Source organism: Hemiscyllium ocellatum, chromosome 39, assembly GCF_020745735.1.
Source record: "Hemiscyllium ocellatum isolate sHemOce1 chromosome 39, sHemOce1.pat.X.cur, whole genome shotgun sequence".
Lineage (NCBI taxonomy): Eukaryota > Metazoa > Chordata > Chondrichthyes > Orectolobiformes > Hemiscylliidae > Hemiscyllium > Hemiscyllium ocellatum.
The window spans coordinates 30025719-30040027 of NC_083439.1; the positions used below are offsets into that span (position 1 = coordinate 30025719).

Here is a 14309-nt window from a genome sequence, read left to right on the forward strand (position 1 = left end):
GGAAAAGCGCAGCAGGTCAGGCAGGATCCAAGGAGCAGGAGAATCGACGTTTCGGGCATGAGCCCTTTTTCAGGAATGGGGAGAGTGTGTCCAGCAGGCTAAGATAAAAGGTACGGAGGAGGGACGTGGGGGAGAGGCGTTGGAAATGAGATAGGTGGAAGAAGGTTAAGGTGAGGGTGATAGGCTGGAGTGGGGGTGGGGCGGAGAGGTCAGGAAGAAGGTTGCAGGTTAGGAAAGTGGCGCTGGGTTTGAGGGTTGGGACTGAGACAAGGTGGGGGGAGGGGAAATGAGGAAACTGGAGAAATCTGAGTTCATTCCTTGTGGTTGGAGGGTTCCTAGGCGGAAGATGAGGCTCTCTTCCTCCAGCCGTCATGTTGCTATGGTCTGGCGATGGAGGAGTCCAAGGACCTGCATGTCCTTGGTGGAGTGGGAGGGGTATTTGAAGTGTTGAGCCACGGGGTGGTTGGGTTGGTTGCTCCGGGTGTCCCAAAGGTGTTCTCTGAAACGTTCCTCAAGTAGGCGGCCTGTCTCCCCAATATAGTGGAGGCCATATCGGGTGCAGCGGATGCAGTAAATGATGTGTGTGAAGGTGCAGGTGAATTTGTGGCGGATATGGAAGGATCCCTTGGGACCTTGGAGGGAAGTAAGGAGGGAGGTGTGGGCGCAAGTTTTGCATTTCTTGCGGTTGCAGGGGAAGGTGCCGGGAGTGGAGGTTGAGTTAGTGGGGGGTGTGGACCTGACGAGGGAGTCACGGAGGGAGTGGTCTTTTCAGAACGTTGATAGGGGAGGGGAGGGAAATATATCTCTGGTGGTAGGGTCTATTTGGAGGTGATGGAAATGACGACGGATAATATGATGTATATGGAGGTTGGTGGGGTGGTAGGTGAGGACCAGTGGGGTTTTGTCCTGGTGGCGATTGGAGGGGCGGGGCTCAAGGGCAGATTAGTGGGAAGTGGAGGAGGTGTGGTGGAGGGCATCGTCAATCACATTTGAGGGGAAATTGCGGTCTTTGAAGAAGGAGGCCATCTGGGTTCTATGGTTGCAGGGACAAATCCGCCACAAATTCACCTGCACCTCCACATACATCATTTACTGCATCCACTGCACCCAATGTGGCCTCCTCTATATTGGGGAGACAGGCCACCAACTTGCGGAACGTTTCAGGGAATACCTCTGGGACACCCGGACCAACCAACCCAACCACCCCGTGCTCAACATTTCAACTCCCCCTCGCACTCCACCAAGGACATGCAGGTCTTTGGACTTTTCCATCGCCAGACCATAGCAACACGACGGTTGGAGGAAGAGCGCCTCATCTTCTGCCTAGGAACCTCCAACCACAAGGGATGAACTCAGATTTCTCCAGTTTCCACATTTCCCCTTCCCCCACCTTGTCTCAGTCAAATCCCTCGAACTCAGCACCGCCTCCCTAACCTGCAATCTTCTTCTTGACCTCTCCGTCCCCAGCCCCACTCTGGCCTATCACCCTCACCTTGACCTCCTTCCACCTATCGCATTTCCAACGCTCCTCCCCCAAGTCCCTCCTCCCTACCTTTTATCTTAGCCTGCTGGACACACTTTCCTCATTCCTGAAGAAGGGCTCATGCCCGAAACACCGATTCTCCTGCTCCTTGGATACTGCCTGACCTTTGTGTTGCGCTTTTCCAGCAACACATTTTCAGTTCCCACCCCTCAGTGACCAGTCTGATTGTTGGCTGCTGTAGCACTCTCAGCAGTGCCAGAGCTGGAGGCTACTGCCAGGACTGTAGGGTAAGTGACAAATGTGATCAGGGCAGTCCTCAGTCATTACATTCCAAGGTTTTAGAGTGAGCGGGTATTACGAAAGTCCAGTGTCGGGGAGGGAAATGGGGAGGGAGTGAGGTGGCAAAGGTGGCATCAGGTGGTGAAGGACAAGCAGCACAGAAGGAAGGAGGCATGACATTTTTGCCCTGGGTATGCTCCTGATGTAAACTGCTAAAGAGGTGTGGAGCCACTCTTTCCCACTCTGTCTCAGCTTACTCACTCCCACCAAGGCAGTCGGACATAAGCAATGGTTGCATTTGATCCTGAATGGTGGGTTTGTTAATAAGCAGTGTTGACATTTATACGGTCAGTTTCAGTGCTCAGTATACTATGGGCTCAGCTCATGGATGGGTGTGTAAGTGGTTGACTCTGTAAATGGTTGACTATATTACATACCACCACCCACTCTGCTAAAATAAGTTCAGTGAGGGCACATAAAATCCAAATGTGTTGTGTAGAATGGCACCTTTCTAGTGTAAGGTATAAACACACAACCAGAGACACCTCAATGCTTTGTAGAACAAGAGTTCTCCTCTTTTAGCTCAACCTCATCAATTTTAACTTGCATCTGCATTCTTCTCATTGAATTAGAATTCTGAAAATTTGATTCCTGTTCTAGCCTGCAGTCACCTCCCCTTGCACCCTGTTCTGTGTTATCTGGGAAAGGGAAACTGTGGTCAATTAAATCTACAAATTTCTAATGTCCTCAATACTCTTGGAACCTGAGTAAAAGGTAAAGTTGCCATAACCCTAGCAGAGCATAGGACCACTCTATTAGTAAAGAGGGATGACTGGTGATGGTTTAACCTGGGGGGCAGTATGTGAGGGGAGAGGGTGAGAAGGATAACATTTCATGGTAACCTCAGGACGAATTGAACTATGCTGCATTGCAAGCCAACTATCCAGCCAACTGAGCTAACTGACCCTCTTGAATCCAAGTAACATTCTAGTGAATCTGTGCTGCAATTTCTCCACATCTTTTAGAAGGTGCATTGGCTGGTATGAGTAAACAGTACTCCAAATGTGGTCTAGCCAGAACTGTGTGTTTTTTCCTCCTCTCCATTATTCAAATTGAATTTCTGATTCTTTTCTTGTAAGTTGTGAGGAGGGATTACATAAACTAGGCTTGTGTTCCCAGGAATGTAGAAGGTTTAGGGGTGAGTTGATTGAGCTCGGTGGGATTTTGAAAGAGTTGAAAGTTGGGGATGTGTGGCAGTATGTGCAGAAGGGAAATCAAAGGGATAGCATTAACATTTGGAGACATCAAAGTGATTCCTCAGAATGCTTTGTGATGCAGGATGAAAGCACCACGAATGCTACCAGGATAACAGGCAAAGATACACTGCTTGCGGTCACATACCAGATAATATTGAGGGATAAGCACATCTGATATAGGAAGGAGTTAACAGCAGCCTGCACATTGGACTCAATTATTAATACCCTGCACTATAGGAAAGCTACAATCCTAGTGAAGCCACTTGCTAGCACTACCTGCTTCTCTCTCTCCAACAGAGAATGAATTGTGGTTAATTGTCTGTGAATAGAGAGCCTTGATGATGAGCTGTATGCAACAGCTGGACATCAAACTATGAGATGTTGCAAATATCTCCAGCCACGACAATATCCCATTGTTGTCTCCAGTGTCATGGACAATATAGTCCTCACCCTGTTGGGAGGTAGCAGTTGTGTTGGCACTGAGTGGCAGATTTCACACTGAGGCTGATCGAACTGAGATCTCACACATTGCTTCTCACTCAGATCCATGTTGTGAAATTGCTCTCCTGAGGACCCTTTGTGGATATGGCTTCCACACAAGAGCCACTCCCTGTTTCAGTAACTTGACCTCTCGTTATGGCCTCTTTTCGGCACACTCGATGCCCACTGGAATCTTGACAGACCACCCAAACCTGGAACTAACTGCTTTGTGTCTTTAAATTTGCAAGTAGTAGTTCCACACTTGCTGATCCTCCCAGCTGCACAGTAATTCAAAGGGAATTGCTAATAGTGAACCATATCTGGGAGCAACTGGTTTTTGCTGAAGGCTTTGAAGTCAGAAACAAAAGTCTTCAGCACCTGCTACGCTGTAGACATTTCACAATTTAAAACAACTGTACACAAATCAATCACATGCAGAGTCATGTACAACAAAAACCAATCAGCAACTAATCTGTAAGTAATTGATGATCGTTTTTGATAGCATGGAAATGAAAGATTTATTACTGCTGCTGAACTCACATTCAAATGTTAGAGCTCTGAGCTACTATTTAGCGCTGGTGTCAAATCACTGTTGAATTCCAATCATTCTAATGCTTTTGCCATTCTATTTATTTCCAGTGGATGTTCACTAATCCCTGAACCATTAATCCCTGAACCAATACAATGTTTGGCTTGAATTTCTCCATCGGTGTGTGAACACAGCTACTACTGATGTGGAGCTCTGAAATACCCTCAAAATGGACTCAACTTCTGGCCTACAACAATGTGGTTGATTCTCGACTGCACAATGAAATGGCCTAGTAAGCCTATTAACAAAACATAGAACATTACAGCGCAGTACAGGCCCTTCAGCCCTCGATGTTGCGCTGTCCTGTGGAACCAATCATTAGAAAGCCTCATCAAAGAAATAAAACAAGATGACCACCTGGCATTGATCTATGCACCGCAAAAGACAATGACGGAAATGGCCCTGTCGATCCTGCAAAGTCCTGCTTGTGTCTACATTGGGAGAGCTGTCTCACAGATTAGTCAAACAACAGCCTGACACAGCCATACTCATGGAATCATACCTTACAGACAATGTCCCAGACACTACCATCACCATCCCTGGATGTGTCCTATCCCGCCAGCAGGACAGTACTCCAGCACAACCTGCAACCTCATAGCCCGGCATATCTCCTCACTCAATCATTACAGGCAAGCCAAGGGATTAGCCCTGGTTCAATGGAGAGTGCAGGAGGGTATGCCAGGAGCAGCACCAGGCATTTCTGAAAAAGAGGTGTCAGCCTGGTGAAGCCACCAAACAGGACTAATCGCATACCAAACAGCATAAGCTGCAAATGATACACAGAACTATGCAATCCCACAACCAACAGATCAGATCTAAGCTCTTCAGTCCTGCAACATCCAGTCATGAATGGTGGGGGAACAGTAAAACAACACACTGGAGGAGGACTGTCCACAAATATCCCCAAGCTCAATAACAGTAGAGCCCAGCACATCAGTGCAAATGATACAGCTGAAGCATTCACCGCAATCTTCAGCCATAAGGTACAAGTGGATGATCCATCTCGGCTTCTTCCAATGATCCCCAGCATTACAAACACCTGTCTTCGGCCAATTCAATTCGCTCCATGTGATATCAACAAACAGCAGCAGCAGTGTGTACTATCTACAAGATCCACTGCAGAAATTCACCAAAGGTCCTTAGATAGCACTTTCCAAACCCAAGACCAGTTGAGATTAGATTCTCTCCAGTGTGGAAACAGGCCATTTGGCCCAACAAGTGCACACCGACCCTCTGAAGAGTAACCCACCCAGACCCATTTCCCTCTGACTAATGCATCTAACACTATGGGCAATTTAGCATGGCCAATCCACCTGACCTGCACATCTTCAGACTGTGGGAGGAAACCAGAGCACCCGGAGGAAACCCACACAGACATGGGAAGAATGAGTAAACTCCACACAGACAGTCATCCGAGGTTGAAATTGAACCTGGGTCCCTGGTGCTGTGAGGCAGCAGTGCTAATCACTGAGCCACTGTGCCACCCCTTTTCCATCTAGAAGGTAGATACCACCCCCTGCACATTCCCCTCCAAGCCACTGACCATCCTGACGTGGCAATATATTGCCATTCCTTCGCTGTCGCTGGGTCAAAATTCTGGAATTCCCTCCCTCAGGGCATTGAGGGTCAACCTACAGTATGCGGACTGCAGCAGTTCAAGAAGGCCGCTCACCAACCCCACCTTCTCAAGGGCAACTAGGGGGATGGGCAGTAAATGCTGGCCCAGCCAGTGACACTCACATCCCACAAATGATTAAAAACAGCAAAATACTGCTGATGCTGAAAATCTGAGATAAAAACAGAGGATCGGGCAGCATGAGTGTAGAAAGGAATAGAGTTAATACTTCAGGTCAGTGATTTTTAATAAGAATTTGGGTAAGTTAAAGATGTAATTATAAATGTAATAGGCTTTAAACAGTGTAAGGTGATGAGGGTGCAAAAAAGGATGAAAGGGAAGATCTGTGATAGGGCGTAGGCAGGAGAGATTAAATAGCAACGTGGTTCAAGTTACTGAAACTGGATGGAATAGTAATAGGATAAGTAAAGAAACAAAGGATATGTCAGGAGCTGGTGTGAACGGGAAAGTAACTTCTCTCCAAAAGCAGAGAGAAAGAGGGGGAGAAAATGACCACAAAAACACAAAACAAAGCAGGGACTTGGGTTATGATCTATTTTTCTTTATCTCAATGTTGAGCCCAGATGGCTATGAAGTGCTGAGTTGAAAGATGAGGAGCTGTTCCTCAAAGTGAGGTTGATGCACAATGTAAGAGTCTCCTGTTGATATTCTCTGTCCAGCGTGACAAGTGGAAATGGTTGCTGTTGGCAAAGTTGCAGGGGTCTGCAAATTTCCTGGAAGCAAAACCCAACATTTGGCATGTCATCATGGAGTGGAATATTACTCTTTTCCAGTCAATAGACCAACAATGCTTTAGGCATTTCTCCAGCCTTTTTGGCAGCATTCCGAATATGGATTATGTTCTACACTCTCACAGCCTTGTGAAAGATAAGAAAACATAAACAACAGCAAATACCCTCAACTTGGTATTAGGCAAAGAATGCAAATTAAGATCTTTCCAGAATCAGTAGTTTATGAAGAAGTTAAGTAACTGAACCGAATACAGCCTATTAACTTACAATGAACGTTTTATGACCTGTGCCATTGTTATTAACAAACACACACACATTTGCCTACCTTCATATTTTGTTGAATTAGTTCATTTTTTATACAAACTTGATGAAATTGGAGTAATATTTGCAATCAAGTCACAGATGACTAGACTAATGTTACCATTGCAACATTAGGAATCCCCGAGAAACCTTTTTCTAAGAGAGAGACAGCCAATCCATTTCATTGAAACCACACGATTTAAGATAAAGGGTCTTGGTTACCATGAATAAGAGTTTGGAGAAATCCAATATGAATGGCCAAAACAAAGAACTGCGGATGTTGGAAATCCGAAACGAAAGCAGAATATGCTGTAGACCTTCAGCAGGTCTGGCAGCATCTGTGGAGAGAATGCAGAGTTCGTGGTTCAGCTCCAGTAATCCTTCTCCAGAAAATTCTGAAGAGGGTGTTTGGATTCAATGCCGACTCTGCTTTCTCTCCACAGATGCTGCCAAACCTGTTGAGCTTCTCCTGCAATTCCAATCTGAACGATGCCCTTTCACTTGAACCTTACCGGTGAAACACTTCAAGTCAAGCTCACAATGTTGCAGTGACATTGAATAAATGTCAAACCATGGTGCCTTGTAGAAGTGACTCCGTTTCTTCCTTATGGGTACAGCTATGTGGTTGACGTTTAATTGCTGTCAACAGCAATTAAGGACGGACAATAAATGCTGCCCTTGCCAATGATGCTCACCTTTCCTAGAAAGAAATTAGGAGAGAAGCATTGTGGGAGAGCTTCACCACGTGGACAGTACTGAGACAAGGAGAAGGCTCACCTGCTACATTCTCAACAGGAGTTCGGGATGGACAATAATGCCAATCTTCTGGATTAGTGGTGCTGGAAGAGCACAGCAGTTCAGGCAGCATCCAACGAGCAGCGAAATCGACGTTTCGGCCAAAAGCCCTTCATCAGGAATAAAGGCAGCGAGCCTAAAGCAATAATGCCAGTCCATTGCCTCATCAAAACAGCAACATTTTCTTTACAAAAATGTTTAATGGTGAGCTCTCAGTAAGAAGAGAATAAGAGGATAAAGCGATGTCTGTTGTGTAAGAGCTGAAAGGTCTTAAGAAATTAATACTGAGGAATGCTGTAAGCACTGCTCATTATGGTGATGCTATTTGACAAGGTAGGGGAAGAACAATTTCGGATCTATAAAAAGTAGGAGCTACCACCAGGTTCTCTTCATAATCTCTGTAACGATGTAGAAACAGGAGCAGGAGTAGGCCATTCGGTCTTTGAGCCTGCTTCCCCCATTCAATATGATCATGGCTGATCATCCATCTCAGTACTCTGCTCCCACTTTCACCTCATACTCTTTAACCCTGAGAACTAAATCTGACTCCTTGAAACCATTCAATGTTTGTTGTATCTATTTAACTTGTAATTAGTTGCTAACCTACAATAAGCTACAGCTTGCTTAAGTGGGTGGCACAGTGGCTCAGTGGTTAGCACTGCTGCCTCACAGCTCCAGGGACCCAGGTTTGATTCCAGGCTTGGGTGTCCATGTGGACCCATGTGTCCATGGATCTCCCCGTGTCTGTGTGGGTTTCTTACAGGCACTCTGGTTTTCTCCCACAGTCCAACGATGTGCAGGTTAGGATGGATTAGCCATGCTAAATTGCTCATGGTGTGCAGGCTAAGTGGGTTAGCCATGGGAACTGTGGGGTTACAGGGAGGTGGTGGGTCTGGGTGGTTTGCTCTTTGGAAGGTTAGTGTGAACTCACACAGTCAATTGGCCTGTTTCAATACCATATGGATTCTATGATTCTACGACAACAGCTTCCTTTCATTAGAGTAACAAATACTTTTCCTCACACCCAGATCAAGAGGGCCCTATAGATCTTTACCCTCAAAGTGGATGGTGGAAGCAAATCATGCCCATCGTAAACAATAGTCTCCGACAACACTGTGGTCGATGGGGAGCAATGTGGATTCAACCTAGCTGTCTCCCAGTAGTCAGTGCTGAGGTCAACATGGGATTTAGGTGCTCTCTGGAGCTGATGTATTGGTTACTCCAAGGCAGGAGAAGGTGAAGACTGCAGATGCTGGACATCAGAGTCAAAATGTGTGGTGCTGGAAAAGCACAGTGGATCAGGCAGCATCCGAGGAGTAGGAGAAGCGACGTTTCGGGCATAAGTCCTTCATCGGGAATGTTCGTCTGTGTGGCATTTGCACATCCTCCCCGTGTCTGCATGGGTTTCTTTCAGCTGCTCTGATTTTCGCCCACAGTACAAAGATGTCCAGATTAGGGTGGATTGGCCACGCTAAAATACCTATGGTGTGCAGGCTAGGTGGGTTAGCCATGGGAAATGTGGGTCACATGCCACAGTTTTTGACTTTGTCACTCGATCGCAGTTACCAATTGCATCAGGTGCCAGGGCTCTGTAGGAGCTGACCCAAGTCAGGTTGCAGTCAAGAGCAAACGTACATCAGAGGTTGTGTGAGTACAGTTAAAGCATCTGGTGGGTCAGGGATAGTTTTTAGAAATGCTTTAAATTACAGACTGGGAAAACTAGAACTGAAGTAAAAGTGCTTTCAGCTCAAATTGAGCCTCCCCTCCCCCTTCCCCAGAGTGGATGGATACCATGAGGCACATCTACAGCAAAACAGATTTAAATTGTAATTGCAGACTTGTGGACATTGTAAGGAAACAGTTAAAGGGCCAAAGGGGCATATTTGAAAGCTAAGCAGATGGTGGAAGAAGAAAGTTAGAAGACTTTATCAAAGCCATAGAAGAGGCAAGAGATCCATTATTAAAATTATGCTAGAGACAGGAAACACTCTTCAAAACCACAGGCAGCGGGAATCATTCAGAGAAAGCTGTGAAGAAAACGTAAGCTATTACTAAAGCTACAGGCAGTAGGATTCACTCAGTAAAGCCATTGAGAAAATGGCTATCATTTATTTAGGTGGAAAATAATGGGAGATGTGAGAAAAGGTTGCAACTCTCCAGTTTACTTATGTAATTGCAGGCTATGTTTCAGCTGTACAGAGTACTGGCAAGACCACACACAGGGTATACAGTATTGGTCCTTTTTTAACCAAAGCTGTAAATCAGTTCAGCCTAGAAGCAGTTCAATGAAGGTCTACTGGACTAATACTGAGTTGAAAATGTGTTGCTGGAAAAGCGCAGCAGGTCAGGCAGCATCCAAGGAACAGGAAATTCGACATTTCGGGCATAAGCCCTTCATCAGGAATGACGAAAGTGTGTCCAGCAGGCTAAGATAAAAGGTAGGGAGGAGGGACTTGGGGGAGGGGCGATGGAGATGTGATAGGTGGAAGGAGGTCAAGGTGAGGGTAATAGGCCAGAGTTGGGTGGGGGCGGAGAGGTCAGGAAGAAGATTGCAGGTTAGGAGGGCGGTGCTGAGTTCGAGGGAATCGACTGAGACAAGGTGGGGGGAGGGGAAATGAGGAAACTGGAGAAATCTGAGTTCATCCCTTGTGGTTGGAGGGTTCCCAGGCGGAAGATGAGGCGCTCTTCCTTCAACCGTCGTGTTGTTATGTTCTGGCAATGGAGGAGTCCAAGGACCTGCATGTCCTTGGTGGAGTAGGAGGGGGAGTTAAAGTGTTGAGCCACGGGGTGATTGGGTTGGTTGGTCCGGGTGTCCCAGAGGTGTTCCCTGAAGCGTTCCGCAAGTAGGCGGACCGTCTCCCCAATATAGAGTAGGCCACATCGGGTGCAGCAGATGCAATAGATGATTATGTGGAAAGATTGGGCTTGTATCTGTGTGAGTTTAGAAGAGTAAGAAGTAATTTGATTGATCCCGACAGATCTTGATATGGTGCATGTAGAAAGACATTTCCTCGTGTGGGAAAATCTAGAACTGGGAATGCTGTTTAAAAATAAGTTATCACTCATTTATGACAGATTTGGGGAGAATTGTTTTTCATAGAGCATCATGGGTCTTTGCAATTTTCTTCCTTATTTAAGCAGACTCCATGAATATTCTTAAAACAGAAATAAATAGATTCTTGATAAGTAAGCAGGTGAAAGGTTAATAGGAACAGGTGGGAATGTGACATTATCAGATAAGTTATGATCTTGCTAAGTGGTGGAGTGAGTTTGAGGAGCCCAAATGCCTATCTCTACTCCTAATTCATATGTTAATAGATATGTTCAGAGATGGGCCAAATAAAACAGAGTTGGACATCTTGGAGAAAACAGCACTTAAGATACAAAATAACTTGTAAAATGGATACAAAGTTAGAGGTTGAATAAACTGAAAATGCTGTAGCTTACCAAGGTTGTAAAAGAAACTTTAGATACTTCTAAAGAATTGTTGAAAGCTTTTGACAATTACTTTAATCGAAAACAATAATGCCATTAAAAGAGGAAGAGTTGACAGAAGTGTTCAGCATCCAGGGAAATCTATGGGTAATCTTATGAATGATCTTATAGGTTAGTGGAGAAATTAGACTGAAGTGATTTAAAGTCAGAAATCATGAGGGATGGAATTTTTTGTTGAAATGATGTGATGTGTTTTAGTCATATTTATTATAGTCCAAAGAAGATTTGGCTTTCAAGAAAGCCATTCAATAGTAAATGAAGCTAAGCATAGACTCTTGACTGTCAGATGTTGTCACTGTGTACAAAGTGACTCCAAACTATCTCCACATTTTCCATTAACATCACTTGCAAATATTTTTTACTTCTGGTATTTATTCTGCAACAATTTCAATAAAGGACAATTCCAAGTACATGCAATGCTAAAATACATTTAATTTATCATTCCCTATCTGACAAGTGTTTTTCAAAAGAGATGTAAAATATTAATATCTGCACTATTATACATAAATGACAAAAGTCATATTGTTGTCTATTCTGGGTCTGTTTCGGGAATTAGATGTCATTCCTAACCCCCATCATGAGTAAGAAATTATCTTTATTATATTTGTTAGCAGATTTTAGTGCTCGTATTCAGTCCTAAAAGTACCACAGACTGCTGGTCCATCAAATATGTTAGTACCTGTGAGACTTCTTCAGAAAATGCCATTGAGATAGTCAGGCATCTAGTTCTCTTTCACTCCCTGAGACCATCATACTGCGGGGGGGGGGGGGGGGGGGGGGGGGGGGAGGGGGAGTGAAAGCCCTTATTTCCAACTGACTGTAAGCACGACTATAAAATAACCTTGGGCAGTCTCAGTCATATTCAAAGAGAGTATTAGATTAGATTACTTACAGTGTGGAAACAGGCCCTTCGGCCCAACAAGTCCACACCAACCCGCCGAAGTGCAACCCACCCATTCCCCTACATTTACACCTTTTACCTAACACTACGGGCAATTTAGCATGGCCAATTCACCTAACCTGCACATCTTTGGACTGTGGGAGGAAAGTGGAGCACCCGGAGGAAACCCACGCAAACACGGGGAGAATGTGCAAACTCCACACAGGCAATCGCCTGAGTCGGGAATTGAACCTGGGTCTCTGGTGCTGTGAGGCAGCAGTGCTAACCACTGTGCCACCGTGCCACCGTGCCGCCCAAAGGGTGCTGCGAATTGGTAAAAATTGGCATAGCCTTAGAAACCTCCATCAGAGGGGCAGTCAGGATGGTGTACAGGGAACAGAAAAGGTGTCAGAGTTATACAGTAGGAGTGCAAATATCCTTCGGCAAACTGCTGGAATGATCAAAAAGTGCTTTCCATGAGTTTTACTACAGTTGGCTTTGAAGTTACATTGTGCACTTGAACGAATAAAGAGCTCCATTTTTTCAGTAACAGGCCTTGGATTGTCAAAATAAAATTCACTGGGAAAACAAAAGGTTCAAATTACAGGAACTGAATTGAAATTCTCTTTGGCCGACGTTAGGATCTGATCTGGACCCCACAAAGCAACTGGGAGGTCTGAAGCTGGTTGGAAATCAGGCTGTGTGTTTGTAACTGGTAATTGGTGAAGCCCAGCATCCGTCATGTCTTCACTGACAGCTCAACCATTTTAAGGAAACAAGTATCAGGCTTCTTGCTTCAGCAGCAGTGGTTTAGGGTATACCCTGGTGGCAGCGACTGGGAGGCAAGCTCATGACCTGGGCTGTAGAGTCTAGAGAACGTTTCTGCTTCTCCTGACGTCAGAGCACTGATAAACTCACCGACCAGCGAAGAATCCTGAGAAAAGTCAGTATAGTGCCTGAAGTATCATGCCTTTCCAGCTTCAAGGGGCATAAGCAGCCACCAAGTCAATCATTTACCTATGAATGGAGCCTAAAACCTTTGTTAGGTTGAATTAGGGCCGCTGTTAAAATTATCCAAGCCTATATAGGAATTTGTGGCAAATTGTTGCTTTTTATGCTACATTTACAGAAGGGATACAATGAAGCCTGATTTCTACCTGAATATTTGAAAATGTAAAGCTAAAGATGTGCATGATGAACAATGTCCCTAGGACTAGATTCACTACACTACAGTGTGGAAACAGGCCCTTCGGCCTGACACCGTCCCTCTGAAGAGCAACCCACCCAGACCAATTCCCCTACGTTCACTCCTGACTAATGCACCTAACACTACAGGCAATTTAGCATGGCCAATTCACCTGACCTGCACATCTTTGGGAGGAAACCGGAGCGCCCGGAGGAAACCCACACAGGCACAGGGAGAATGTTCAAACTCCACACAGTTGCCCGAGGTGGGAATTGAACCCGAGTCCCTGGTGCTGTGAGGCAGCAGTGCTAACCACTGAGCCACCGTGCCACCTAATACTCTGTGCTTCCAGAGAAGATTTCACAGGCTATTGAGTTCCTGGGATTCACTGTAACATCTGGTTTTTCTTGCCTCAGGTTCATACTAAAATGTCACTGGCCTGTACTCCCTGCCTGTACTCAACGGCTTACATTTAATATTTCCATTGTACAGAACTGACAATGTAGTTAAAACAGCTGGTGTTAAACATTCGCTTTACCGCAGGTTATAGTTGATGATGAATGACCACTGATGTTTTCTTTCCTCTTTCACGTCAGAGAGCCTGATGTCCCTGCAGACGCAACAGTAATATACGAGGTCCAGCTTCTCAATGTCAGAACTGCTCCTGACCTGAAAACGCTCTCGGTTTCGGACTGCATTCGGATCTGTAAGCAGAAACGGGAGCGTGGAAACTACCACTTCCAGAGGGAAGACTACCACAGTGCTGTGAAATCATACAACTTGGCTCTGGATGTCCTGCATATTTCCTCAGAATGTAAGACACAACTCAATAATTATAATACCCCTTTCGCCAGTCCTCTGACTGGTATTGTAGGAATATCTGGCTTAGTGAATTGAGTGGAATAATTATCATTGAAAGAAGAGCAGATGGTATCCTCCCCAGTAATGTGGCCAATATCCAACTCTCAATGAAACACATAATGTGGTCATTATAATACTGTTGATTGTGGGAACTTGCTTTACACTAGTTATTCACCATATTCCTACAGGTGACCACAGCTCAAAGATTACGTTGTTGGCTGTAACAGCACATGGGATTATTCAGATGTGATGAACTGCACTGTATATCAAAATGTTTCCCTTTTGTTTATTTAATCTGTTTTTTTTGCTGATTTTTTTTGTCCATCCAAGTTTGTAAG

At 45.2% G+C, this 14309-nt stretch overlaps 1 protein-coding gene across 1 annotated transcript in view; it reads left to right on the forward strand.

The window, feature by feature from the left end:
* Positions 1-14309, forward strand: part of fkbp16 (FKBP prolyl isomerase 16) — a 181349-nt gene that overhangs the window by 131255 nt on the left and 35785 nt on the right. Inside the window, exon 5 of the mRNA XM_060852871.1 lies at positions 13707-13924. Coding sequence (XP_060708854.1) covers positions 13707-13924 — 218 coding nt within the window. The remainder of the gene's footprint in view (positions 1-13706; positions 13925-14309) is intronic.